The sequence below is a fragment of the Perognathus longimembris genome, chromosome 4 (assembly GCF_023159225.1).
Source record: "Perognathus longimembris pacificus isolate PPM17 chromosome 4, ASM2315922v1, whole genome shotgun sequence".
Taxonomy (NCBI): Eukaryota; Metazoa; Chordata; class Mammalia; order Rodentia; family Heteromyidae; genus Perognathus; species Perognathus longimembris.
Genome location: NC_063164.1, coordinates 4,541,142 through 4,566,189, shown reverse-complemented (window position 1 = coordinate 4,566,189; position 25,048 = coordinate 4,541,142). Strand labels below are relative to the sequence as shown.

Genomic DNA, 25,048 nt, shown 5'->3' with positions numbered 1-25,048 from the left:
GCAGCAGGAGAGGCCCAGGGCTAGTTGATTCTTGAGAACACGTGCTAGATAAAGTCAACTCGCGAGCACCAAGAACTGGCCTGAGCTGGGCCTGGGGTGGAGCAGCTCCCTCGTCTGAGCCGTGGGCAGCGCTCAGAGGAGCAGCAGAGCACAGGCAAAAAGAGACGAGACACCTAGATGCGCCGCAGGCCAGGCTGCCCAGCCAATGGCGTCCAACGCTGTGTCCCCAACAGCAAGCCAGACCTGCTCCTTGTGGGACGCTTCCAAGGAGAGGGAGCTGGAGAAATGCAAGGAGGACCTGCGGGGCACGGACACAGAGAAGATTTTCTGTGCCTCTTCCAGAATTGCCAAGGTGACGATCGGCTGGCCTTGGGGTGCCACGCAGGGGCCATCTCTTGGGGTCAGGGCCCTTCCGGCTGGACATACATTACCACATCTCCTTCGGGGGTCCCGGCCTTTGGTACACCCGAGGCCACGTGTGCTGAAATGGCCCCCAGCCGGTCAGGTCCCCAGTGGCTGAGGCCCCTGGATTTGCCACACCGAGTGTGGATGGAGCCACAGGAACCGTCCAGACAGCCCCGCAGAAGGGCTGGGGCACGTGGGCGTGCTAACGGTGCACCAGTGAGTAAGCCAGCCAAGTCAGGACATAGCCGGCGTGGCCAGGTTACTTCCGCCTCAGGAGCGGAGGCCAAGGGACAAATGGGAAGGTGTCAGGGCTTGGGGCGTGCGGGCTGCAGGCGGCGCAGTGAGGTTCCAGCAGGGGAGACAGGATCGAGGGGAGCAGGGCCACGCCACAGGGGCCTTAGGAGGGGCGAGACAGTGGGAGGAGCCAGCACGGGGATGGGAGGAAGGGGAGGAGCCAGAGCGGGCCTGGGACTGGGCTTTGCTCTGGCCCCAGGCGTTCTGCATGGAGTTTACCTGCGACGAGGTGGTCTCGCTCATCGAGAAGCTCTGCGAGCACATTGGGGCCATGGACCCGCCGCACGACAGGGCCGCCGTCACCTGGATAGGCATCTTCCTCCAGATGCGCGTCAAGGAGCTGGAGGACAAGGTGGCGGAGCCCAGCAGGGGACCCCAGAGGTGGGCTGGGGCTGACAGCTGCACCCTGACTATGGGGTCCGGCCGTACCGGCTGAGACCACCTTCCCCCGAGCCGTGTTTGGCTAACGAGGAGGAGGAAGTAGAGTTCTAGAAGGCGAAAGGCCATCTGTCCGATTGTAACCTACCTGGTCAGTAGGAGGCTAGAGAGCGGAGGCCCACCCTCCCCCACCCCAGATGCCCAATCCATGGCCCCAAGGAAGAGGCCAAAGGCCCGGCCGGGCAGCACACCGGCGGCTTAACTTGCCCATCGTCCTTCCTGGAGGGGGCGGGGTCCCACGGGAGTGCCCCCCCCCCGTGACCCCCCCTACCTTCTTCCCAGGTGGCCGAGGTCCTGGGCGCCATCCTGGCCCACTTGCCGGTGGCGGACCAGGCGGAAGTGCGGCGGCCCCTCATCGAAGGCGTCCTCCTGCTGGCGCTCCACCACCAGGAGACTGTCCTCACCTCGCTCCTGAGGCAGCCCCTGCCCATGGAGAGGTGGGTGCCCTGGAGGCGGGGACCTGGGTCTGGGAGGGCTGGGCAGTCCCTGGTCCCGCCCGGAGATGGGTCCCCTTGCCCCGCCACCCTGGGTCCTGCACTGGAGGCGCCCGCCTGGGTGCATCGCTGATTCTGAGCCGGACTTCCATCCCGTCCTGTATGGACGCTGCATCCTGCCCCTCACGTACCCGGGTTGTCCCCTTTGTGTCGGTGCTTCCCTTCCCGGGCGCGTACCCCTCGGTATCTCAGACAAGCCCCTGCGGGACGGCAGCCCGTCCCACCTGAGGGCAGAAGGGACTCGCCTGTGGCCCAGGAGATGAAGTGGCCCAAGCTCTAGCCATGAGCACCACCGCCCCGCTCTTTCTTGCTCTGTCTCTGCAAAAGGCTCCTCCGCGTGGGCAGGGAACCCTCAAAGGTGGCGAGTGGGTTTGGGGAGCTGCTTCTCACACAGAGCCCCGCTGAGGGCCCAGGTGAGCGGGCTGGCAAGAACTGATGAATTACCCAGGTTATGGCCCCAGGAGCAGGCTGGGGTGAAGGGGGGGGGAGGGCGGTGTGTGGCGCATTCCCAGCCGTGTACAGCTAGATCCTGCTGCCCTTGTCAGCCACATCACGCTGGCTTTCACTGGGTTCAGCAAAAGCTGTATTGGTTAGCGATCGCTGTGTAACAAAAGCCACCAGTCTAGATGTTTAGGAGGATTCTCATGCATTAGCTCACATTTTCTGTGGGTCAGAAGCCCGGTTGGGACTTAGCCGGTCTTCAGGTCAAGGTCACACAAGATGACTAAAGTGTCATCCGCCTGCATTCTAGACCCTAGGGTCTCCCCCCCCCACTGAAGGGACTGTCGGTAGAGTTGAGTGTCTTGCTGCTGTAGGGATGAGGTTTCTGTTCTCTTCACCCGTTGGACCCCTCTGCTAAGGTCACCCTCCCCATGCCTAGTCTGTGGATTCAGATAGGCAGTTTGCTTGTGCCCATGTTGATGCCGTCGCCCTTGAAAAGCTACCAGATTCTGGACCTGCGGAACTGGCCACGTTGGCCTTCTCCTTCTCAGCAGAGCCGTGGGCTTGGGTGTGAGGAGCGGGGCGGCCATTTCGGGGGACCAGATCTCAGCCCGCCGTAGTCCCCCTTCTTGTGTCATACAGAAAGAAAAGCATCCTTCTTCAAAGGTGCCCGGAAGCTTAGCTGACAGAGCGTCTGTGCCCGCCTCGGACGCCCCCGGGGCGCGTGGACGTCTCCCGGTGTGGGGAGCTCAGGGCCACCCAGCCGTGGGCCTGGGCGGGGAGGCAGGGAATCCGGTCCCGAGTCCGCGTCTGCGGCGGCTCGCGTCACCTGGTGGGGACGCGGCTCTCGGCGTGCGGTCGTAGGCTAGGTTGAGGGCTGCTCGCCGGGGCCAGAGGCCCACCATCCCCGTGCCTGTCCTTGGCTAGCCACCTGAGGCAGGTGTGGCGAGCCGTGGCGGGGAACGCGCCCTTCGCGAGGACCGTGCTCCGAGGCCTGCTGGGCCGGCTGCAGCTGCAGTTCACCCCCAAGATGAAAGCCGCCTCCAAGGCCGACGTGTGGCGTCTGGCCGCCGTGGACCCTCTGATGGTGAGTCCCGGGGGGCGGGCGCCGCGCTCCCGGGGGGGGGGGAGGGGGCGGCGGTCTCCGGGCAGGGTCCTCCCATGTCCCCCCCTCCCCCCCGCCCTTCTCTCGGCAGACCCAGTGTGCCATCTACCTGCTCCTGGAGAAGATGGACAAGGACGACGCCTTCGACCTGTTCCCTGACCTCATCTACACCTTCCTGCTGCAGCTGAGCAGCAGCCACGGGCCCCAGGCCGCCTCGCCTGCGCTGAAGACCTGGAGGCCGGCGCGCGCGGGGCCCCTGCCCAAGGAGACGAGCCTGCAGAGGTGCACGGGGGCGGGGGGAGCCCAGGGGGCCTCGCCTCAGTCGTGCCCTCTCCGCGTGTGTCCGGTGTGAGGCCCCGCCGGTCACCCACCCCGCCTCCTTCCAGGGTCACCATCAAGTCCCTGCAGCTTCTGCTCCGGAGCGCCAGCAGCGAGCCCCTGGCCCAGGCGGCCGGGGAGGAGCCGTCGGTGTGGGCCTTGCTGCAGGACCGAGGGACCTTCCTGGAGGGCGTGAGCCTGCTGGCCAGGTGGGGCACAGAGGGCGGAGGGCAGAGGGCGTGGGTAGAGGGGTGACCTCGCTGACCCCGGGACACCCCTTGTCGCCGGCGCAGGCTGTGCGTTCGGAACATGGAGGCCCATAAGCGGAGGCTGTCGGAGCTGGTGCTCGGGGGCCTGGGCTCCGACGTCCTGAGCTGCCGCGTGAGCTGCGCCGCGGTCTGTGTAGAAGTGAGGTGCCCGGACCCGGTGTGGTGTGGACGGGGGGGTGGGGGGGGGTCTAAGGAAGGCATCCAGACTCTGCGGGAGGCGGGCGAGCCCCTCCGGGAGCGCAAACGCCTGCCTGCTCTCGTTCACGCGCTGCCTGGGTTAGCGCGGCCGGGCACGGCAGGGGAAACAGAGGCTGAGACAGCCCAGCCGGGAGGTGAAGCAACCGGGGTGGCTGAGGTTAGTGGGGCTCCCCGGGACCCAGAGAAGGCACCTGAGCTCCGGCTGGGAAGGCTTCATGTGCTGCCTCCTCTGTACTACCCCCCCACCCCAAAGAAAACACCAAACCAACACAAAACGACAGCAGGAAGGGATTTGTTTACACTCCTACGTGGCCGGAAGCTGGCGTGGTCCAACCACAGGCCGGGCTTCCGCCTGGGGGCGGGCACACTCCTCCCCAGCACCACTCCCTCTACTTACCTTCTCCCTGCTGAACGCCAAGAAGAAGCTCTCACCGGTGGCGGCTCCCCCACCGCCGCTTCCCGAACGTTACGTCCAGCTTTTGAAGAGATAAATTCCTCCCAGTCTTCAATCTTGATCAGAAATCTTTTCATCTTTATTTATTTATGTTTTGGTGCCAGGCCTGGGCCTGAACTCAAGGACCAGGTGCTGCCCCTGGATTTCTTTTGTTCAAGTCTGGCACTCCACCACTTGAGCCACAGCTCTGCTTATGGATTGTTTTTTGTTTTTTTTTTCCTTATTAACGGGGGTGAAGAGTCCTACGGACTTTCCTGCCGGGCTGGCTTCGCACGGTGATCCTCACATTTCAGCCTCCGGAGTGGGATTACAGGCACGAGCCGCCCGCGCCCAGTTTGATGAGACTTTTTGTGCACTTAAAACTCATGCTGAAGCGTTAGGACCTGGGCCCCGAGAACATCTAACGTGGAGTGTGATTGTTCCCCACCGGTCCACCTGGACCTTCATAGGTGCCCCAGAGCAGCTGCGGGACCCGGAGGCTCGGGTGGAGCTGGGGAGAAGGCTAGCGGGGTGAGAAGCAAGGCAGAGACCAAGCCCTGGGAGGCAGAGCTGCCGTGGCCTCTAGGGCTTCGGGGGCAGGAGGAGGAGTGCTGGCCACTCAGTGAGCTCGGTCCTCTTGCCCCAGGAGAGACCTACTGGGTGTCCTTTACTTTAAAACACACTTGGGCTTTCCTGTGTGAGTGTGTGTGTGTGTGTGCGCGCAAGCACGTGCATGCACGGCCTACAGGTCCCCATCGCCCTGTGGTCTTGGCGACCCCTGCGTGCCAGGCCGGGAGTGGTGCTCTGAAATCCATGGCACGCTGCTCCTTGCGCACTTTTCTTCAGACATGGGTGGGCGAGGCTCTTGCTCTTGTCAGCCGCTCCTCATACTAACCACCACCACCAACAAAAACCCCAGAGGACACGTAGCCATGTACCTTTGGGCAGGCAGCACCAATCTAGCATTTTCCACCAGCAGTCACGAGGCAGGTACGCGTTCCGTCCTTCCTTTCCTAGACGAGGAGGCAGAGGCGCCGGGGCCCCCCCTTTCTTGCTCAGAGCAGCTATTTCGCTCGCCATCTCTGACCCTCCCCCCCCCATTTCCATCCCCCGCCCCATCCTCCACTGACTGGGGTGATTGTAAAACTGCTCCCTCTTGTAGTTGATGAGCGATTCGGTTCTGCACCGGGAGAAACTGCTCAAGTCCGCGGTGCTGCTGCTGGGGCAGGGCGTGGACCAGGAGGAGGACGAGGCCCTGAGGGTCCTCTCGCTGCGTGCCCTGGGCCACATGGCCCTCGGGGCCCCCAAGAAGGTACTGTTAGCCCCGGCCCGGCTCCTGGGGGCTGAGCTCCCCTCGGGGCTGCCCCTCTGGGTGTCTGCGCGTGCGCACAGCGGAGGCTGAGCGGCCGGGGCCCCTCCAGGTGAAGCGGCACCGGAAGATCTTGCTGGGGAAGTGCCTGGACTCCCTGCGGGGCCCCGGGAGCAGCAGCGTGGCCGCCGAAGGCATGGAGGCTCTGACTCTGATCCTGCCTGAGCTCCGAGACGGTGACATGGGGTCTTCTTTTAAAGCCATCTGCAAGCAGTGCAGGGGTTTCTTTGACCATGTGAGTGCAGATGAAGCCTCCCTCGGCGTCTTTAAGTGGGGTCTCTGATGCTATAGCAACACACGCGAGACTTGGCAGTCGACCAAACATGGAGGTTTAGGGAGCTCACAGATCTGGAGGCTGACGAGGTCCCGGCTGTCGCCTCCTGTGGTGGGAGGCGGCAGTTGTGCCAGCTTGCCTCTCTCTCCCGATGGAGCCCCTAACCTTCGTTGCCTCCAGAGGCTACCCCTGCAAGTGCCATCGGCAGGTGGTTTGGGGATACGTTCCCAGCGCTCCTTCCAGACTCTTAGGGGACACATTCCCGCCACAGCACTTAGCTTGCTCGGTGCACCCTGCGGGTAGCTCTCATCAGCTCGAGAAAAGAAGCGGGCCGTTGGAGAACAAGCCGGGCTTGAGGGGATCGCACTTAGTTCAGGGACGCCTTGGCAGTCCCGAGCTCGCGTCGGCTCCGTCTCGTGCTAGGCTGCGGACGATCCATGCCGTGGGATCTTGGTCCTCGTGGGCTCAGGCCTGCTAGGTGGGAAGAGCTCTCTCAGCCGGTGTCTGCCGCTGGGGTACCTGTGGCCTCTGGGCCCGAGTTGGTAGTGGGATATATGTTCAGAGTCACCAGGAACTCTTCCACAGGATGGGGGGTGTGTGTCCCCCAAACCCCGGAGCCACCCTCAGTCTCTTCAGTGTTATCGGGGCCCCGTGGAGGGGGATTCTGCCCCAGTGGAAGGATCCAGGAGGCTGTGCAGGGCCAAAGGCACTGAAAATGGCCCGGGAGGAAGGTTGGGGGTTCTGCAGGGCTTCTTGCTCCTGGGGTGTCAGCCTGTCTGCGCCCCGGCCACAGGAGAACGAGCTGCTGAGGTTAAAGGCGTTCACCCTCTTTGGGAGGCTCGCAAAGGTGGTCGGGATCTCCAAGAAGCGTTTCTTCAAAGGAGAAGTCAAGAAGGCCTGGATTCCCCTCATGCTGCACTGCCAGGACCCCTGCTCCAGCACAGCCCAAGTGAGCGGCGCCCCGGGCCTCCCACCCAAGGTCTGGGGCTGCTGTCCCCAACGCACCAGGTCCCCTGGGTCCTCATTAGTCCTTTTCTGGGAGCCTACCGGCCACCATCTTGTCCCAGCTCTCGGGCCAGCCGGGGAACAGGGGGCCGTTGCAGGTGACTGCCAAAGCCAGCTGATTAAGGAAACTCAGCTCCAGGCAGAAATAAATAGGGTTTCCTTTTGTTCCGGTGACTTGTCTATAGTCCTCCTCTGCCTAGTCCCGCTTCCTTCTAGAAGATTCTAAACCGTGCAGAATCATACCGCAGGACTTGGCCTTGCATTTCCGCCTTCCCGCTCCCCGTGGGCCGGTGCAGCTGGGGCTGCTGGGGGTGGGGTACGGGGGGGGGGAGCCTGGCCTGGTCTTGGCTCAGCCCCTCTTGCTGTGGGGGAGTGAGGCCGGGCGCCCGGGAGAGCCAGTGCAGGCTGGGCGATGATCATTCGGGGCGGGACGCCCTCCGTGAGGCTCCGTGCCTTCGCCTGGCCCAGGACCACCACGTCGGGCTTCCCCCAATGCAGGCCGAGCGTGTCCCCGTCCCCGGGGCGGACATCTTGAAGCCAGCTGAGGCCTCCGCCCCAGCTGGCCTCCCCGAAGCCTCCGAGCCCGCTCTTCCCTGACGGCGGAGGCTTTTCCGGGCCCCCTCTGCCTTCGTGCTGTCCAGAGACCCCCAGCGTGACGCCTTTCCCCTTGCTGTCTGTGTCCCCCCAGGCCTGCATGGCCACCATGTTCCAATGCGCACACTTCTGGGGCTGGAAGTCCTGGGGGAGTCCCGCAGAGGGAAGCGACGCCAGCAACAGCGACGAGATGACCATGTTCCAGAGCACCGTGTGCTCCTTCCTGGTGAGCAAGCCCAGGGGCCCAGCCCTCACCCCGAGGACCCAGCCATCCCTCAAGGGGTACACATCACTCCAAGAGCCCAGCCTTCCCAGGGGTCAGGCGTTGCCTTCTTTTTTGAGACACCCCCCAAGTTTTCTTCCACACATGACACACCCAGCAGAGGTAGACTGCAAGCCACATGCTGATGTTGTTTTCTAGTTGCCACCTTCAAAACACTGAGGAGGTCAAATCACTGATCACTTCACCATGTGATAAGATTACCACCGCCAAACAGAAAGGCTTGTGGTCTTTCACATGCGCGCAGTACTGGGCACTTCCTTCGGGTCAGCCGTGTTCCAGTGCTTGCCTTCTCTGGGAAGACGCTGTCGGTGAAGGGCACTCGTGCCTCCGACAGATGGCAGCTTTGCCACGGGCCGCCTCCCAAGATTGCCTCCTCCAACGCTGTGCGTAGATCACTTATTTTTTCCAGACTCATAAAAAGCCTGCTGTTCTCTACGGCTTCTTGCTGGAAACAATGGCCTACACTGAAAACAACTTCTCGAGAATCAGAATTGCCGCCTGCAACTTGGCAGGTGAGTACAGGTGGACCTTGGAGGCCATCCGATCAACAGCAGGTGCCGTGGCGAGGGAGACAGATGACAGAGCTTGGACGTCATCATTCCTCGCCATGTCCCGTACAGCACCATGCTTTGTAGCCACCTTGATCTTGAATGAGGCCCCTCCTTGAACCCAGCCTGTTGCCGGGCAGGGCGAAGGGTGGGCCCGCTGACCTCTGACCTGTGCCCCGAGTGTGTCTGGTGTTTGCTGTAGGAATTATGATGGAGCAGATGCCTCCCTGCTACCTGAAGCAGCTGGATTTTGAGGCGCTGCGGACTTGTAAGTGGCGGGGACCTGGCTTTGCTGAGTTCATGGCTTACCAGGACCCACGGGGAGTTTGGGAGACCATTCTGATGGGAGGGCGGGTGACCTTGTGCTGGGGAGTTGAGGAAGGGGGGGAATATAACCAGGCCAGCAGATAACTGCGCCTGGGAGTGGGGGTGGGTGCTTTCTGGGGGGACAACTACTTGACAGGCGGCTCCTGCCCAAGCATGCACATGTTTATAGTGTGTATGCACGTATGTGCATACATGTGTACACGGTAGGTATGTATGTGCATACAGACGGCAGGGGCCTTCCACATGCGCATAGATGCACAGGTGTATACAGTAGGTAGGTATGCGCATACAGTTGGCGCACGGCCTTCCTGCCCCTCCCGGTGGTGGCGGACGCAGCCCAGGCGGCCCCCCGGCTTCCCACGTGGCCCCAGGCGGGGGGTGCGCGGTCCTGAGCGGGTCCCTGCTTCCCTCCCCGTGCCCCCAGCGCTCCAGGAGCTGCAGCTGGACGCAGACACGGGCGTGAGGAGGGCGGCCCTGGACGCCCTCCAAGTCCTGGACGGCTGCAGTCGGCGCGGGCCCGCGGCTGCACCCGCGAGTGTCGGGAGCGAGCCCACGTAGGACAGGAGCAGCCTCCCGGAGCACCGGGCCCCCCCCACAGTCAGCGCAAAGCAAGTTTTGTAGGAGAACCCTTTGAAAAGAACGAGTATTCTTTCCTTATCCCCCAATGAAATAAAGTGCCTTTGCTACATCCGGTGCAGGCGGCTGACCTCGGGGGCAGAGCACCCAGAACCACACGAAGGGGCAGGGGCAGCCCCGGCCCTCCAGGCCCCTTCTTCCTGGCTCGCCCCACGGCGTCTGGGCCCCGCCCCGCGCATGGCCAGGGGAGGGGGCAGGGTAATGGCCCCAACAGCAGGACCAACCCGGAGCACCATTAGCCTAAACCCTAGGGAGGGTTTTAGGACACAGAGTGAAGCGAAGTTGTAGTCACCAGCGAAGCTTGGAGCCACCGGCCGGTCAACACCTCGGCACACTGTGGCCGGGGCACCCTTGTGCCTGAGGCTGCCGGGTCGGAAGGTCACAGTGCCTAAAGTGTCTAAAGGGTTAAGCTCTCTGACTAGGCCAAGTGAAACTTTTTTTTTTTTAATCAGTCCTGAGGCTTGAACTCTGGTCCTGGGCGCTGTCCCTGAGCTCTTCAGCTCAAGGCTAGCGCTCTACCACTTGAGCCACTTCTGGTTTTCCGGTGGTTCGCTGGAGATAAAGAGTTCCACGGACTTTCCTGCCTCGGCTGGCTTTGAGCGGCGATCCTCAGATCTCAGCCTCCCGAGTAGCTAGGACGACAGGCGGGAGCCAAGGGCGCCCGGGCTGTGCAGCACAAAGCAAAACGAACCAGGAGAGGGGATTTGCGACTTTGATGAAGCGGGGTTGGATTGGATCTGGAGTGCACCCGGGCTGCCCAGAGATGAATGAACCCAGCATCCTGGAAGGACGAGGGAAGAGCAGGACCCCGGGACAACACATCCAACCTCATCATTAGGACAGCTGGAGGGCGGTGAAGCCGGGGCGAAGTATTCACAGAGGAGGGACAGGGCCGGGGAGAAAAAGCAAAGCCAAGGGAGGGCACTGAATGAGAGCCCCTGCACCCACCGGTTTTGTTACCAGCACACAACTGCATGGAGCCAGGCACATTAGAAAGAGGATGTTTGTTTAGCCCCCCGCCGTGACGACGTAAGGTCAGGGTGCTTTCTCAGAGCCCTGGCTGGGGCCCCGCCTGTGTTCCTAACCCTTTTCCCAGAACTGTTGGCATCCCATGAGAAATCCCACAATCCCTCTGGATAGCAGAGCCCATCAGGCCAGAAATACCTCACTAGGCGCCGCCTTTTCAGGCTCCACACCACCTCCAACACTGCCACTCTAGAGACTAAGCTTGCGACACATGAAGTTTTGGGACTCAGACCACAGTACCAACATCACTCCGGCTCCGGTCAAACGCAAACAACCTGCCAGTGAAACAAAGCCGGGGCAAATACACGGTTCTAAATTACTTGTGTGAATTGAGAGCAGAGACCCTGTCACCGTGACTAGCCAATCCTGGAAGTTGGCCACGACACCTGTCCACTTCCTTCTGCACCCCTTCCTCCCGTGGATGGCAGAACACGAGCTCTACCAGCTTTTCTGGCAGCTTGGTCTGGACTGGCCAGGGAACACATCCACGGGACATGACTGGGTGTGGACCAGGCGGTCCTGGGTGAGTTTCCCTTATGGAATGGGCAGGTTGTTCCTAGGAAGCAGCAGGCCCAGGAGAAAGGTACGGAGTTGTAGAGGCTGTTGCTGCCCTGGCTGTATGCAACACAGTCCAAGGCCAGCGCTCTGAGGGCAGACCTCCAGCCTGTTGCTTAAGCCATCCAGTCTGCGGTGCTTTGTTAGTCCAACGCGAAGGGCCCTATGGTAACTGATTACAGACAAACACAACAGAAACAACAGGTATCAGGATGCCGTGTAGCTGTAAGTGGTTTGCTTCGGAGTCAGGGCTGTTTAAAGGTAGCAGGCTTTCATGGCCACACAGCCCCGCACTGGGAATTACAATCAGTAATGTTTCAGCTTGCTGCCTCCGACACGGAGGCCAGACCCGGCGTGTGACCGCGAAGCCGGAGGGCGCCTCCCTCCCTCCCCCGGTGTGCAGGCCCCTCACGCGCAGGCTTCCTGACCAAGACTCCAGCAGGAAATGTACGGGCGAGTGCTGTCGAAACAGGAAAAGAAGCCTGCAAGAGCTGACATTAAAAATGTGAATCGAGCAACTTTATTCCCCTCATTTTTAAACCAGAAAACTGTGATGATGCCAATTTCCCTGGATTTGCTCCAGGACAGGTAAGTCAACGAAACCAGAGCAAGAGGGCCAACGCTCTGAAATCACTGGGTATGGACTTGCTTCTAGCTTTGATTTTTTTTCCTAATAAAAACCACTTTTCTCTTCCATCTGGAGAGATGTGCTCTTCTTCTCCCTAGAAGAAAAAGACAAGGATTTCAGTGAAACGCCAGCAGCACGCCCGGGTCAGCCGCCAAAAGCTTGACTGCGCGCGCACAAGCAGGTGTGCCCCCGGCTCACGCCTGTCACCCCAGCCCCTCAGGAGGCTGCGATCCGAGGGCTGCGGCTCGGAGCCGGCCCAGCGGCAAGTCCCGCGAGGTTCTTATCTCCCGTCGACTATGCCAACACCCGACGAGGCGCTGTGGCTCAAAGCGGCGCTCTTCCCCGCGAACGTGCGGTCCGGGGGAGGGAAAATCCGCAGCGAGCGGCTCAGTGTCCACACGGTGGCTCGAGGTGGAATGGGAGAAGTGCTGGGACGGCCGCCATGACTTGTGATCGACCCCCAAGGGGCACGGCAGGGCGCTCTGCGCGGGCCCCACTTCCACGGGCTGTGACGCCCGCCCGCGAGTCCATGCAGTGCTCTGCAAAGTGGGGCGGGGGGTGAGCAGGGAAAGCGGCGTCGGTACCGAGGCAGGACGACGTCACCGGCAAGGGCAGGAGCCAAGGCCCAAGCAACCTGGGGAGCAGGAGAGGCCGGGACAGCAGGGCCGAGGGGCCGGCGGTGTGGGGAGCGGTTAGGGTGGAGACCAGAGCAGCCAGCCGGCGTGTGGGTGGGTGCGTAGGGCAGATCTCAGGCTATCCTCCAGGGAGCAGAGGTCTATCTAAGCTCTACTTTATTTCTGGTCTGAGCTGGGACTTGAACTCGGCATCTGCCGCTTTTGCTCACGTCCGGCCCGAGCTCTGCTGTGAAGGTCATGGCCGCGTGGCGTCTGGCAGAGGGGCTGGGCTCTGGAAGCACACTCCCTGTGGGACTCTGAGCTGGGGAAGCCGCGTGGGCCCGGGGTCGCTCCAGGTCCGGCCCACCCTCGAGGCTCCACAGGGTTCTCACCTGTGGCTCCAACTCTAGCGGGGGCCTGAACCTGTATTCTTGCGTCCATCCACAACCAGGAAGACGGAGGATGACCCGGGCCTGCGCGCACTGCTTCAGGGAGGCCCATGGAAGGTCTTACACGTGGAAAAGAATCAGGAAAATGGGGGGGGGGGGGAAAGGGGCCCTGGAAGTGTCAAGAGCTCAGCGGAGGGGCCTGAGCCGCAGGGCCCCACCGGCTGCGGTTGGGGAAGTGTGCAGAGGCTGCAGGAAGGGCCGGGGCGAGTGGGAAGCCAGGACGGAGGTGAGAGAAGGTGCGGGGGGAGGACGGGGAGCCGGGTGAGGAGGGACGCGGGAGGGCCAGCGCCGCTGGACGCGGGCAGAGCCGCTGGCGTCCATCCAATGACGCCACTGGAACGCCGCCCACCGGGGCGGGGGAAGAGCAAGAGAAGCCGTGACCACACACCGACCCATGGCCAGTGTCGCAGCGGGGACCTGGAGAGGCGGGGCAACTCCCACGGGATGTTCCCACCCCACCTCCACCCCGCAAGGGGCAAGGAAATGGGCATGCGCAGAAAGGAGAAAGGGCCGTGCGACCGCAGCCGGGGCGGGCCAATGTGGAGAGGCACGCGTGTCGGAGGCGCGGTCCGCGCCAGGCCCGCCCTGGTGCTGCTCTACTTGGAATGAGGAAGTGGACAGAAAGTATTTTCAGATTAGTTACGACAGCCGTTTTCTGAGTAAGAAACGACGAACAAAAGATTACAGAGTATAGTCTCTCGGATCCCGCGTGCGTTCCGACGGCATGCGCTCTACCGGCTCCCTTCCCGACAGCGCTGCCGGGATTGGCGTGGCTCCGTCACAGCACACCTGCCGGCACGCGTGAGGCCCTGGGCTCCATCTCCCCACTCTCCCCGCACAGCCTCAGCCCCCCCGGGGGCTGTTCGCATCTCTGGGGGTGACACAGTGTCTGCGCTTACCAGGGGCACCACGGGGGCTCAGCCCGCTTTGCTGGGGAGTCCCGAGGCTCGGCCTGGGAGTAGGACAGCCTGCGTCTCTTTGTAGGGAGCGGCACGAGTTCTGTGCCGACCCAGGCCGTGGACGCAGACACAGGCGCTGCAGGCGCTGCTGGGCCCCACGGGGGCGACGCTTTCAACTTCTGGAAACTCAGGAAGCCAGAGTCCACACGTGATGTCCCCAAGTCTCCCGTGGGGCGCTGACCCTCCGCGCCGGCGTCACCCAGAGGCCCCCCGGCGCCAGGGGGCCCCTTGGCCTGCGGAGGCGAGGCCTGGCAGCACTTCTGATGGAGCTTGTCGAACTCCTCTTTGATCTCACTGTAGCGACGCCTTCTGCCCCCGAGCAGCCCCCGCGGTGGCGGTGAACCGGCCGGGGCGGGCGACCCCGCCTTGCCCAGCATTCGCCAGCGGGCTCCGGGCCAGAGCTCAGCGGTGTGCCCGCGGGGGGCAGGGCTGTGGCGGGGGCGGCCCTCCGGCCACGGAGAGACGTCGCTGCCGGGGCGGCCGTCTGCGGCAGCAGCTCCGTCCACCTCCGCAGAGGACCGGCGGGACTGTACACTCGGCCCGTGGGGTTCGGAGGCCCGGGGGCTCTCACGTCCCCCTCTGTACAGCTCCACAGCCCAGGAGCCCGGGGGGCCGGGCAAGGAAAGCTGCTTCCTGGGACGGGGGAGGCACTCGCTATGAAGCCTGTTGAACTGGATTTCGATCTCTCTACAGCGATTCTCTTGAGGACCCCGCAGCAGCCTGGGCCTGGACGCCATCCTCACAGGTGAAATCAGCCACATCAGCGCCCGCAGTCTGTCCTCCCGATCCCCGAGCCTCCGGCGCATGGGGCTCAAGTCTACCCACATCAGGGAAGGCCCCTGAAGCGCCTTCCGTGTTGGATCCAATCGGCAGACCTGATGTTTGTTTCCCTCAAGAAAAGCGCTCTTCAGCTTTGAGCCTGTCTTATGGCCAGCACCGTGTGCTAAGGTCTTGCAGTCTCTCCGCACCCCGGGGTCTTTCCGGGGCTCCGAGCTGGGTGCGGCCCTCTCCTTGGGGCTTCTCCGGAAGTGTCTGTGGCCGCGGCAGCCCGTCTCCCTTGCGGGCACCCTGCTCCGGTGGGGGAACCTCTTCCAGGTCTGCACGATGGAGGTCTTGGTGGAGAGGAGGCTCCCCGGCCTGGTGCTCAGCAGCCGGCTCATGGAGTGCAGCATGCCCGCGTACAAGTCGCTGATGGTCACGTTGCAAATGTCATCGGCCTCAAGGGACTGGCTGCTTGCTCCCAGGAGCGAGACGCTGTGGCTCCCGGGGGAAGATGCTGGCTGCGCAGGGTCACCGGGGCTCCATGCAGGTCCTCTCTGGAGAAGCTCTGGAAACACACGGAATGAGGGCGCGTCAGGAGCATCCTCACCCAGGGCACGGGGCTGAGCCTAGAAGGCGTGTGTGCATGTGTGTATGTGTGTGTGTGTGTGTGTGCGTGTGTATAGCTTGAACCCAGGCAAACTGCAACCCTCACATCTCAGCCCCCTGAGGAGCTACGATTACAGTTACACCATTGTGTGGGTGGCATGGTAATTTATAAAATCCAGCTCGTCATTAAGGATTCTGACTGAGAACTGATAGAGGTCCACCTTTCTCCAGCTGTTTCTGATGATGCAATGCCCTGGCAGGTAGCATGCCCAGCCTGGGGGGCACTGAGCCGACCCATGGTTCCAACCAAAGTGACAGATGGGCACACGGTGCACCTGAAGCTTCGGTACCCACTCACCAAGGGCAGGCGCGGCAGGCAGGGCCAAGGAGGGGAGCAGGGTGGCCAGTGCGTCCTTCCCACTATCCGCACCCTGCAATCAGAACCAAGGATTACAAGAGACGGGCTGGGCCTGGAGCTGGGCTCTCTAGACCACGCGGCGTCTCCCAGGACGGTGTCAGGAGCCACGCCCCCGGCAGGGCAGCCCTGCCTCCCCGACCACACCCCAAACAACAGAAAACACCAAGGCAATGGCGGCCAGCTCCGTTCACCCCTTCTCCGGGCGGCTGGACTCTGAGTGAGGACCCCATGCGCCTGGGCCTCGTCAGGTGTCACGGCACGCGGGGCACCGTCGGCCGTGCTGAGGTGAAGCAGGGGTGCTTCGGGTGCCATGACAGGCTCTTCACGGGCCGGCCACGCGGGGAGGGGACAGCGGCTCCCTGTCCCTGTGACCCTGGCCGGGAAAGCGCTTCACAACGGAGACGGTGCCTCCCACGTCTTCAGGCAAAGGGGGGACCCGGGGTGGCTGCGGAGCACGGGGGGGGGGGCCACCCTGGGAGAGGGATGGGGAGGCAGGGACAGAGGCCTTGCCGCTGGTCACACCAGGTGGCCCAGCCCCAGGAGAGCCGCCGTGCTCACTGGAGGACCGCGGACGGCTGGCGGCGCGGGAGTGGGGCTGCTCTGAGCGGGCTCCACGGCCGGCGCTGGGTCCCGCGTGCCCGTCTCCGGCGCGGCTCCGTGTGGGGACGCACCTGTGCCCGCTCCGGGCCGCGCAGCAGCAGGTCCGCCTGCGTCAGGTACTTCCTCCTCAGCTCATCTTTTGGGGGGCTCGCGGGCACTGCAGGCTGCAGACAGAGGGGTCAGGGCTTTCCCCGCTCTGGGGAATTCTAGAACAAACTGGACACCCTCTAACGCACACATCTTAAAGGATTCTGAGCACAAAGTCACGAAGCGGCTGGACATCCCAACCTGTCCCCGGGGGGAGACCAGGGCCAGCTCCCCAGTGCTGAAGCCCCAAAGCAACCAAGGCCCAGGGCACTAATGCCAGCCCTTCTCGAGCAGCACAACGGTGACCTGGACGCCCGTGGAGAGCTCAGCATCAACGACTGGTATCACAATTAATTGGTAGTGAGAGCGGGGCCGGCTCCCGGCCCTCCCTGCTGGACACTGGAGTCAAGGCTTCAAGATCAGATGGGGCCATGGAGCGGGAGACAGGCCTGCACCTCAATGCTGTGCAACAGCGGAGCCCCCCCCGCCCCCACTTGCTGCGGAACCCACAGAACACTTCCACTGGCCTTCCTTGGGGCCACTGCTTCTCTTCTTTCTAAGCCATGGCAGGAAGGCACGCAGGAGGCCACGGGCGGCCTCTGCAGAAGCGATTATGGGGGACAAGCAGGCACCACGGACCCCTTCTGACGGGAAAGACGCTGGTCGATGGGGTCCATCCTCAGGATCGAAATGGGGGACCAGCGAGCCAAGCGTGGCAGCACCAAGAGCGGGCCCTGGAATGGGGTTCCGGGAGGCTTGGGGGGCCCCGGCCGCCCCGCCTCCTTCCCGGCCGCAGCTCTCACCACTAAGGCGCCAGCGAAGGGATCCTCCGGCTCAGAGGCGGAAGCCTCGTCGCTGCCTTCAGAACCTAGGAACACAAAGGGACACTGCAGCCAGAAGCTCAAGGTCACACGCCTCACCTCCAGCTCGCGCGTGTTCCATGGTGAAAACGCCTGTCGCTCGTGGAATGTTCCCCGCGGAAGCGGGGCCGTCGTTGGTCATGACGGCCGGTAACCCAGAGCACCGGCCAGAGCAGGAGCTAACGGGACCTGGGAACCGGGGGGGCGGAGCCACAGACATAGGCCCCGGCCTGGAGCCTGGTTGCGAGGGAACTGGGGAGACCCAGCAGGGGGATTCGTAGGGTGAAGTTCCAGCTGGCCTCCACACTCATGGGGCAGCCCGGGCAGGGCGGAGGCCCAAGGGCACGGAGAAGAGACAGGGTCGGTCCTAGGCAGTGTGGCGGGCTGAGGGAAGGGCAAGAGCCTCCGGTAAGGAAGAGGAGGTGAGGACCTTCTGTAGAGAGGCCCTTCCCCACATCCTCTTGCCTTACACAGCCTGACTTCTTTGGCTTTCTATGACACGGTCTTGCTCTGTGGCCTTGGAGGGTCTTGAGTACGCAATCCTCCTGCCTCAGCCTCCTGAGTGCTGGGATTCCGGGGATGAGCCACCGTACCCAGCACGACGTTAAGTCTTTCTAAAGTGAGGGGATGCGCTCATTTATTCAGGAACTACCTATTATTTATATATTGGGCACCATGGGCTCCCTTCTCCCCAGGAGGATCAGCAGGGCACCTCATGTCTTTAAAACACGCCTTCAAGAAAACACGGGGTGTTCCTAAGGAGTCTTATCCTCAAGCCTGAACACTCTCGTGCTGACCCTCCTCCCAATAACAAGCAGGCGCTCACCTGTCCTCGGGACTTGCGGGCGACAAGGGGCATGCTTGCTGTCTCCCGGCCCGGCTGGCACACGGCCCTCCATCTGGCCAACCACCTTCCTAGCGGAGTCCTCGACGTGCAAAAACCAGCAGGGAGAAGTGGGTTTCAACAACATCCTATTTTAAAGCCACTGTAAAAACCTATACCTGCCACCCTTGCTGGCAACAGGAGGCTTCGCCAGGCCTCTCTGCTGGAGCAAAGGGCCCTTTGGGAAAAGCAGCAGTACTTCCTTCCTGCAACCTCAGCTTTCAGAGTCACGGGGGGGGGGGGGGGGGTGAGGGGGTGGGGGGGTGGAGGAGGGAGGACAGCAGGCAAAGTCAGGACCCCAGGGTCAGGGCGATGAGTTCTACCACAAATAAAGGTGTGACCTTGCAGGTTTCAGAGCTGAACTGTGGCGCAGGTGAAGGTGGATTTGGGCACAGACACCAATGAGGTTGGGGGTGTCCACACTGTACCCACAGGAAACCCGTTTTTGAGAGGGACTAATAATCCTATAAGCGCCAGGCAGGGGCTTGCCTACCTTTTAAGCAATACCCTTAAATCCATGTCTAGACAGAAACATTCTGCTACCAAGACAAGCACAGTAGCCCGGGCCTTAGGAGCAGCCATCACTACGTGTGTAAGTTAGTGCAAACACATCCTGGGGCTCCCAACCCCCCACTGACCAACAGGGGGATCATGTTTGCGGAAACACAGGACCCAGGATGCTTCTGTGAGTTCTACCTAACAGGGGCAAGTCGTTGGAGCTGGGAACATCTGCTCACATTGGTGATGGACGCTTTTCCTTATAACAGGGCTGCAAAGCTGCGACAGACACAGCCAGCAAAGCCTGGATTTACACTTGACCCTTGGCAGAAAGAGCACACAAGCTCTCACTTATGCTAAAGGAAGGTACAAAGGGCCACGGGCCTATAATGCAAGAGGAGTCTGGAGAGTGGAACTGGACTACAGAATGGATGATCAACACAAGGGCTCTCTTCCTGTATCAATAGGAAAAGTACAGCTATGTGTAGTTATAAACATGTGATAAGAAAACAGGAATTAAGATGGCGCTAGTGACCATCCGTGCACAGAGGTCAGACTAACGGTAAGCAGTCCTATGTATTTTTAAGGCTAAAATAACCAAGGTTTGACCACAGGATTGCCGTTAATGAAAACCTCGAGGTTTTCATTCTTGTGATCATGAGGAGAAAGCATGAGTCACTTATTTGAGAACCTTAATGTTTAACAGAATACTAGACAACTGTGCACAAGCGATGTGAACAAATGCTACTCAATAGGGTCTCCCAATAAGAAGACAAAGCATGTGGGCTCCATCTGGGTGGGGTAAAGGGGTAGACAAAGGCAGAAAGAAGCAATCTTGCACTTCACCCGGCCTGCCTCTATTCTTTCCCTTTTCAGAAGAGGAGGAGTGGCATTCTTCTTTCCCCAGGCTCAGAGCCTAGGCTGGCACAGGCCCTGCGGGAGAACTAGCTCACTCAACCTCACGGAGGAGCTGGCTGACACAGCTCTGTGGTCTCTGACAGAGGAAGCGGAGCCAGAGGCAGGCCAGACAGCAGAAGAAATGCTTCCCTGGAAATCCTTAACCATGTTATCAAGCTGAGCAGGCCAGGCCCTCGGTGGCCTCCAGCCACTCTTAGCACAAAGGTTCCAGGGCCCAGTGCACCAGAGTTTCGCCACAGCCCAGCATTTAAGTGATACAATTTGGTACTAAATACCTGGATTGTTTTTTTCTTCTTCTCCTTTATTAGCTTTCCTCCCCAAATTCTCAATCCTTAAGAAACAAAAATGGCAAGTTAAGTAATTTGGAACATTTCTGTCAATCTGCATTCACAGAAAGCCAAAGTGAGATAGTAAAAGGATGTAATATTAAAAGCAGTCACACTGCATTTCCGATAATCATCGCATTTCTGATAATCATTGTTCTGTGCTGCTGTTCATCTTTGTGAAGCGGGTTTTAAATACCAAGGTTTGGCTGGGCCCTGGTGGCTTGTGCCTATAATCCTAGCTACTTAGGAGGCTGAGATCTGAAGACTGTGGTTCAAAGCCAGCCCAGGCAGGAAAATCCATAGTATTCCCATTTCGAATTAATCACTAGAAAACAGGAAGTGGTGCTGTGGCTCAAAGTGGTAGAGCACTAGCCCTGAGTGAAAAAGCTTACTCAGCAGCCAAGTACTGGGTTCGGCCCCATGGATGACAAAAAGTAAAAATCAAGGTCTGACATTAACGGCAACCATCAAAATTTAGCAAGCGTCAAAATTTCATCATTAACTGGAAAAGTGAAACAAAAAACTTTACACACAGCAGATACTGTCCTTAAAATATCACTTATTTAGGGCAGCATAGACAATACATAGACAGTAAGTACCGCCAGAGGGCACTCTCCACACTTGCCAGGAGTAGAGTGCTTTCTGAGGACAATCCGTGTAACAGGATGTATGAAGAGCAAGCCCAGGCCCGGGGGATACACTGAGTTCTGAGGTCCAAGTGCGACCCTCTCTGCTACTTGGCTAGCATGCAGATCCTGGGCGATATAGTCAACCTCTACCTAGACTTTGTGGACAATGGAAACACACATGTTAATATGAAAGGGTGGCTGGGCACTTAGTATGCTCTGGGCTCTATTCTAAGTCTTTTTTCCAAGAATACATCATTGCTCATTCAAAACCTATCCCCATAACACTCTATGGGGCAGGGATTTATCAAGTTCGTTTTATTGGGACTCAAATGATCAGCCCAGGCCACCTCCTGTGTGCGGAGCCAGGATGCGAGTGGTGACTCGTGGGTGTCCTCAAGGTGCCTGGCCACCTTTCTACAACAGTGACGCGGAGCACCTGGGCTCAGAGTCCAATCAAGGTTTTGCCACTTGGGTTAAGTGACATGAGGCCTTCACTTTTCTGTGCTCTGCCCGGAAGCTGGTGATGATATGAATGTCACCCACGTTGCAAGGACGAGAGCAACATGAAACAATAAGAACATGAATACATAAGGCAGACTGTAAGCTGCTAATACATGCCAACAACTACTATTTCCTGTCCATCACCAATCGCAGCAGTCACTTCCACTTTGCCTGCTATGGTGCTGCCCTTGAAGTGAGCGCACACGCTACTGTGTAACGAGGGTCAGCACCATCTAAGAAACGCCAGGCCGCTGAATGAGTACCTTAGGGTAAGCAACAGGACACGAACGACAGGCTCATCGGGGAATGACTTTTTGTGCCTGTCTAAGGCAAGGCGGAGTACAGCCCAAAACCTGCTTTCAGCAAATCAAAGCGACCTCATTCAGTGCAAGGTTTTCTCCAGGCACTTAAGAAGAAGGGAGCCTCTGAGATCAAAGGTAGTTTGCAACTTAACCATTATGCCAAACAGCTGCTTCTGCCTAGCGGGCACCCTACTTAAAACCTCAAGGATGGCGACGGGTGGGGTCCAAGTTAAACAGGACCCACAAACAGCCAATGGCACCGGGGCTTGAACTCAGGGCCTCACACTCTCATTTCGCTTTTTGGCTCAAGGACAGGACGGGGCTCTACCACTGGAGCACAGCTCCGGTGCTGGCTCTTGGCTGGCTGACTGGGGATAGAGGTGTCGTGGACGTTCTCCTGCCCAGGCTGGCTTGGGGCCTTGCTCCTCGGATCTCGGCCTCCTAGGTAAGTAGCCGGGATCACAGGTGTGCGCCCCCTGTGCTGCGCGCGCCACGGTGACCTCCGCACGCGGTGGACACTGTCGTCACCGTCCTTCCCATTCCCGAGGCAGGGCCACGGCCTCCCTCGGCCCCGCCTCGCTGACCAGACAGGCTCAAGGAGACGAACCACGTTTCGGTCCCCCCACCCCCATGAAAGGGGAGGGGGGCAAACGAAACGGACTTTCTCCCGGAGCGGAGACAACGGCGAAGCCCCGGCCCACGCGGTTCCCGGCTCCTACCCTGGGGGGTCTCGTAGGTCAGGGTGGCCATCTGCACCAGGGGGTCGTCCTCGAAGGGCTGGCTGTACTGCGGGGCGAAAGAGCGTCGGGTCAGACCCCAGGGGCCCCGTCGGAGGAGGCGCCCCCGACCCCCACCCCAACCCCCGCCCCGCGGTACTGTCAGGCCGCGCCCGGCTCGCCCGTCACCCCGCCGCCCCGGGGGTCGGGACCCCACCTTCTCTATCAGCTGCTGCATGCGCCTCTGGAAGCGGCGGCGGCTGTCACTGAGCCTCCGCAGCAGCACTTCCCGCTCCGGGCCCTCCGAGTCCCCAGCCTCCGGGCTCCCGGCCTCCATGGCCGCGACGCGGGCGGCGGCGGCGGCCCCGGCTCCGCTCCCAACGCCGCGGCGCCGGCTCGAACGGGCCGCTCCGCGCCCGCCCGCTGGATTCTGAGCTCCTATTGGCTGGCGCGCAGAGGCCAGCCGGGCGTGGATTGGTGGCATTTCAAACGAGTTCAAAGGCATTTGCTCCTAAGCCAATCCGGGCTGGGCTTTTGGACCCGCCTCCAAGAGGCGCTTCCGGCGGAAACGGGCGCTGGTGACAGGTAGAGTCAGACGCCTGGGCCGGTCCCAGGGGCCGGGCTGTTCAACGGGCGGGCGGGGGAGCTGGTCCTCCGGCCACGCCCATCCTCGGGTCCTCCGGCCACGCCCCCTCGCGTCTCCCAGGCTCTGCCCCGGGGCCTGCGGATCCGCATAGGCGTTTTCCTCCCCGCTTGACCACAATATAATAACATCCTAGGGGCGGGTTTATTGGAGGCCTTATTTCAGACCCAGCTTGCTCATGTTAATATATATAATAACATATAATATAATATATATATAAACATAGTAATAATGATCATAATGATGATGATGTTTTGTGCCGAGCTCGGGGCTTGAACTCAGAGCCTTCTGGGTGCTGTCCTTAACGCTTTTGTGCTCTACCACGTGAGTTACAATTCCACTTTTGGTTGTTTTGGTGGTTAATTTAAGACAAGAGTCTCATCAGCTCTCAGTAGGTAGTAGCATCACAGGCATGAGCCATTGGTTCCTATCTATGATAGTTATTCTTATAGGTATATTTATTTATTATAGGCATATTTTGACCAAGATTGATAATAAGAATAATGTGGAGGATTGCTTTGGATAAAGATGCCTGGTCATATGTAGTACATAGCAAAAAATACTAGGCAGGGCAAAGGATTTAATGCTTTTAAAGATCCTTTGACCCCAGGGTTTCATGCCAATGCTGCTAGACACGGAATAAAATGTGATTTAGTGTACTTACTGTGCCGACATTCTAAGATCATCATCTCAACACAAAAGAAAACATCTCCTTTTCATATTTTGGCAACGTAACGGGAAATCTTGGACCACAGCGCTTGCTATTGAATGAGTGAGGAAGTGGAGAAGAGGGTTGCTGTTCAAAATTCTCAGTGTCTTCGTTGATAACAATCCAGCACATGCTGAGTCAGTTATGCCAGAAGATGAAAACATTGAAGCCATTGTTCTTCCCCAAATGCTAGAACATCACTGATTGGGCCTCTAGGCCGGGAGCAAAAGTGCCTTCAGGGGATGAGCTGGGGAAGGATGGGTGAGAACGGTTGAAAGGGGTGAAAATGGTCAACAGGGATTAAGATGCATTGTATTCATAAACTGCTTTGTTACATGGCAACTCCGTTGTACAACTACTCGAAGGTAGTAAAAAGCAACAAAACCAAGACAGAAGTGACAGTAAAGAAACCACAATCATTATGATTAAAAAAAAAAAAAGAGTATTGGATGTGGAGTGCCTTAAGGATAGAGACACTAGCTTAATGTTTGGGCAGATTCAACTGTCACGATGAAAAGCCAAGATGGGCTTTGGGGGAACATATGGATGTAACTGATGCCATTGCAGTCACAGAAGGAAGCGGGTTCAAGTCCAAGACAATTAATGCCTGGAAAAAGTGCGTTACTAAGTGTGCTTGAAAACTCCAACAATGGTGCGTTAGTTCTCAAGGCAACCGCTAGGTGGCAGCATGCGAAGGACATAAACTGAATTGAACATGCAGAGGACATTTTTCTTAAAAAAATCTTTTTAAAGTGATTTTTAAGTAGTTGTACAAAAGGATTTACATTCAACAAATCAATTCATGAGTACAATGCATCTTGATCGACGTCATTCTTTCAAAATTCTCCATCTTTCTCCACATTTTTCTTGTGTTGGGTAGGTAGGGTCTTAGAATTTTTCTGTATTAGCATTTTACAGCATTGTACTGAAATTACTGTACTGTGCGTGTGTGCAGACTTACACAGTTAAGAACCCATCTGTAGGATAATAAAAGAATATGGTGGTGCCATCATAATTACATGTTTCAGGAAGTAGGAAATGGCTCTTTTTGATATTTATGGTAAATCATGTTAGCAATCTTGTTTTTCTAAGTAACAGCATTTTTAATGGCATATGTGTCTTTACATCATTGTGTTTCGGTGAGCAGTGTTAATGTGTAGGCCAGTGGTTTGGTGAGAGTCACATATCCTACTTCATGCCGTTTCAAGAATGTTCCAGCCTCCTGTACATAGGTACAAGTAAATTAGAGACATTTTAGGGTTCTGGATTCTTCTCTATCCAGAGCATCCTCCATGACAGTCTCCTTAGAGCCATAAAACCTGTGGACACCAAGGGTTTTCTATATGTGTTATTTCCACCCTAGGGCACGAGTGTAGCTTGGAGATGTCTGGGTCTCGAAGCAGGCAGGGAAGGGCTGCTCCCAGGCAGATTCCCCTCCCAATGCCCGCCCACCCATACGAAAGGACGCAGGAATGCAAATGCTCATTTAGATGGAAGTAGACAATTCCAACAAATGACATCTCTAAAAGTGCTGAGCAATGCTACAGGCATCGCCGAGTCTCAGAAACTGTCATCTTATGAGTCTCACACACTTGCCCCTGCATTTCTGATTGCAGACTCAATGCTACACGAATCAGGTACTATTTTCTAGAGGGAATAGAAAAATGATTCCGTCTCTACTTTTGTGATTGGCCTCCTAGCAAAGCTTTTCTCCATCTTCATAACAACACGTGAGTACTTGTGCTGATGGAGTTACTGTGGTGTGTGATTAGCAATCAAGCAGCACTGGGTCCCGGTGGCCCCTAGTCAGTGCTCTTCCCCACTCCGCCAACACCGGGATTCTATTATGTCATCCTGCAGAAATGTGGGGGGAAGCCGGGGGTGAGAGGAACTTGAGCTGCTCAGTACAAATGTCCACAAAATACACT

The 25,048-nt window shown here is 59.0% G+C and overlaps 2 protein-coding genes across 2 annotated transcripts in view; one reads left to right on the top strand and one right to left on the bottom strand.

Moving 5' to 3' along the window:
* Mroh2a (maestro heat like repeat family member 2A) overlaps positions 1-9,358 on the top strand; it is a 36,467-nt gene extending 27,109 nt beyond the window's left edge. The window contains 14 exon segments of the mRNA XM_048344334.1: positions 234-352; positions 899-1,051; positions 1,420-1,574; positions 3,000-3,159; positions 3,269-3,459; positions 3,564-3,704; positions 3,789-3,903; positions 5,558-5,707; positions 5,817-5,999; positions 6,832-6,987; positions 7,732-7,863; positions 8,330-8,432; positions 8,671-8,736; positions 9,220-9,358. Coding sequence (XP_048200291.1) covers positions 234-352; positions 899-1,051; positions 1,420-1,574; positions 3,000-3,159; positions 3,269-3,459; positions 3,564-3,704; positions 3,789-3,903; positions 5,558-5,707; positions 5,817-5,999; positions 6,832-6,987; positions 7,732-7,863; positions 8,330-8,432; positions 8,671-8,736; positions 9,220-9,353 — 1,958 coding nt within the window. The 3' untranslated portion in view covers positions 9,354-9,358.
* Positions 9,359-11,506: 2,148 nt separating this feature from the next.
* On the bottom strand, positions 11,507-22,129 carry LOC125350101 (Holliday junction recognition protein). The gene is made up of 11 exons (XM_048344333.1): positions 21,986-22,129; positions 21,772-21,838; positions 19,570-19,625; positions 17,793-17,921; positions 17,226-17,379; positions 17,056-17,184; positions 16,939-17,003; positions 16,120-16,212; positions 15,389-15,461; positions 13,603-14,989; positions 11,507-11,734 (listed from the first exon to the last, which is right to left on the bottom strand). Exons 1-11 carry the CDS (start codon positions 22,103-22,105, stop codon positions 11,683-11,685), a joined length of 2,325 nt encoding a protein of 774 aa, XP_048200290.1. The 5' UTR covers positions 22,106-22,129; the 3' UTR covers positions 11,507-11,682.
* Positions 22,130-25,048: the final 2,919 nt, after the last annotated feature.

Bases quoted from the DNA above. Each gene is read 5' to 3' on its own strand.
- LOC125350101 (XM_048344333.1), bottom strand. From the start codon at position 22,105: ATGGAGGCCGGGAGCCCGGAGGCTGGGGACTCGGAGGGCCCGGAGCGG. The intron at 17,922-19,569 runs GTATTTAGTACC...TTGCACGTCGAG, and splicing joins AGAAGAAAAAAACAATCCAG to GACTCCGCTAGGAAGGTGGT. The intron at 14,990-15,388 runs GTGAGTGGGTAC...GTGTGTTTCCAG, and splicing joins GCCTGCCGCGCCTGCCCTTG to AGCTTCTCCAGAGAGGACCT.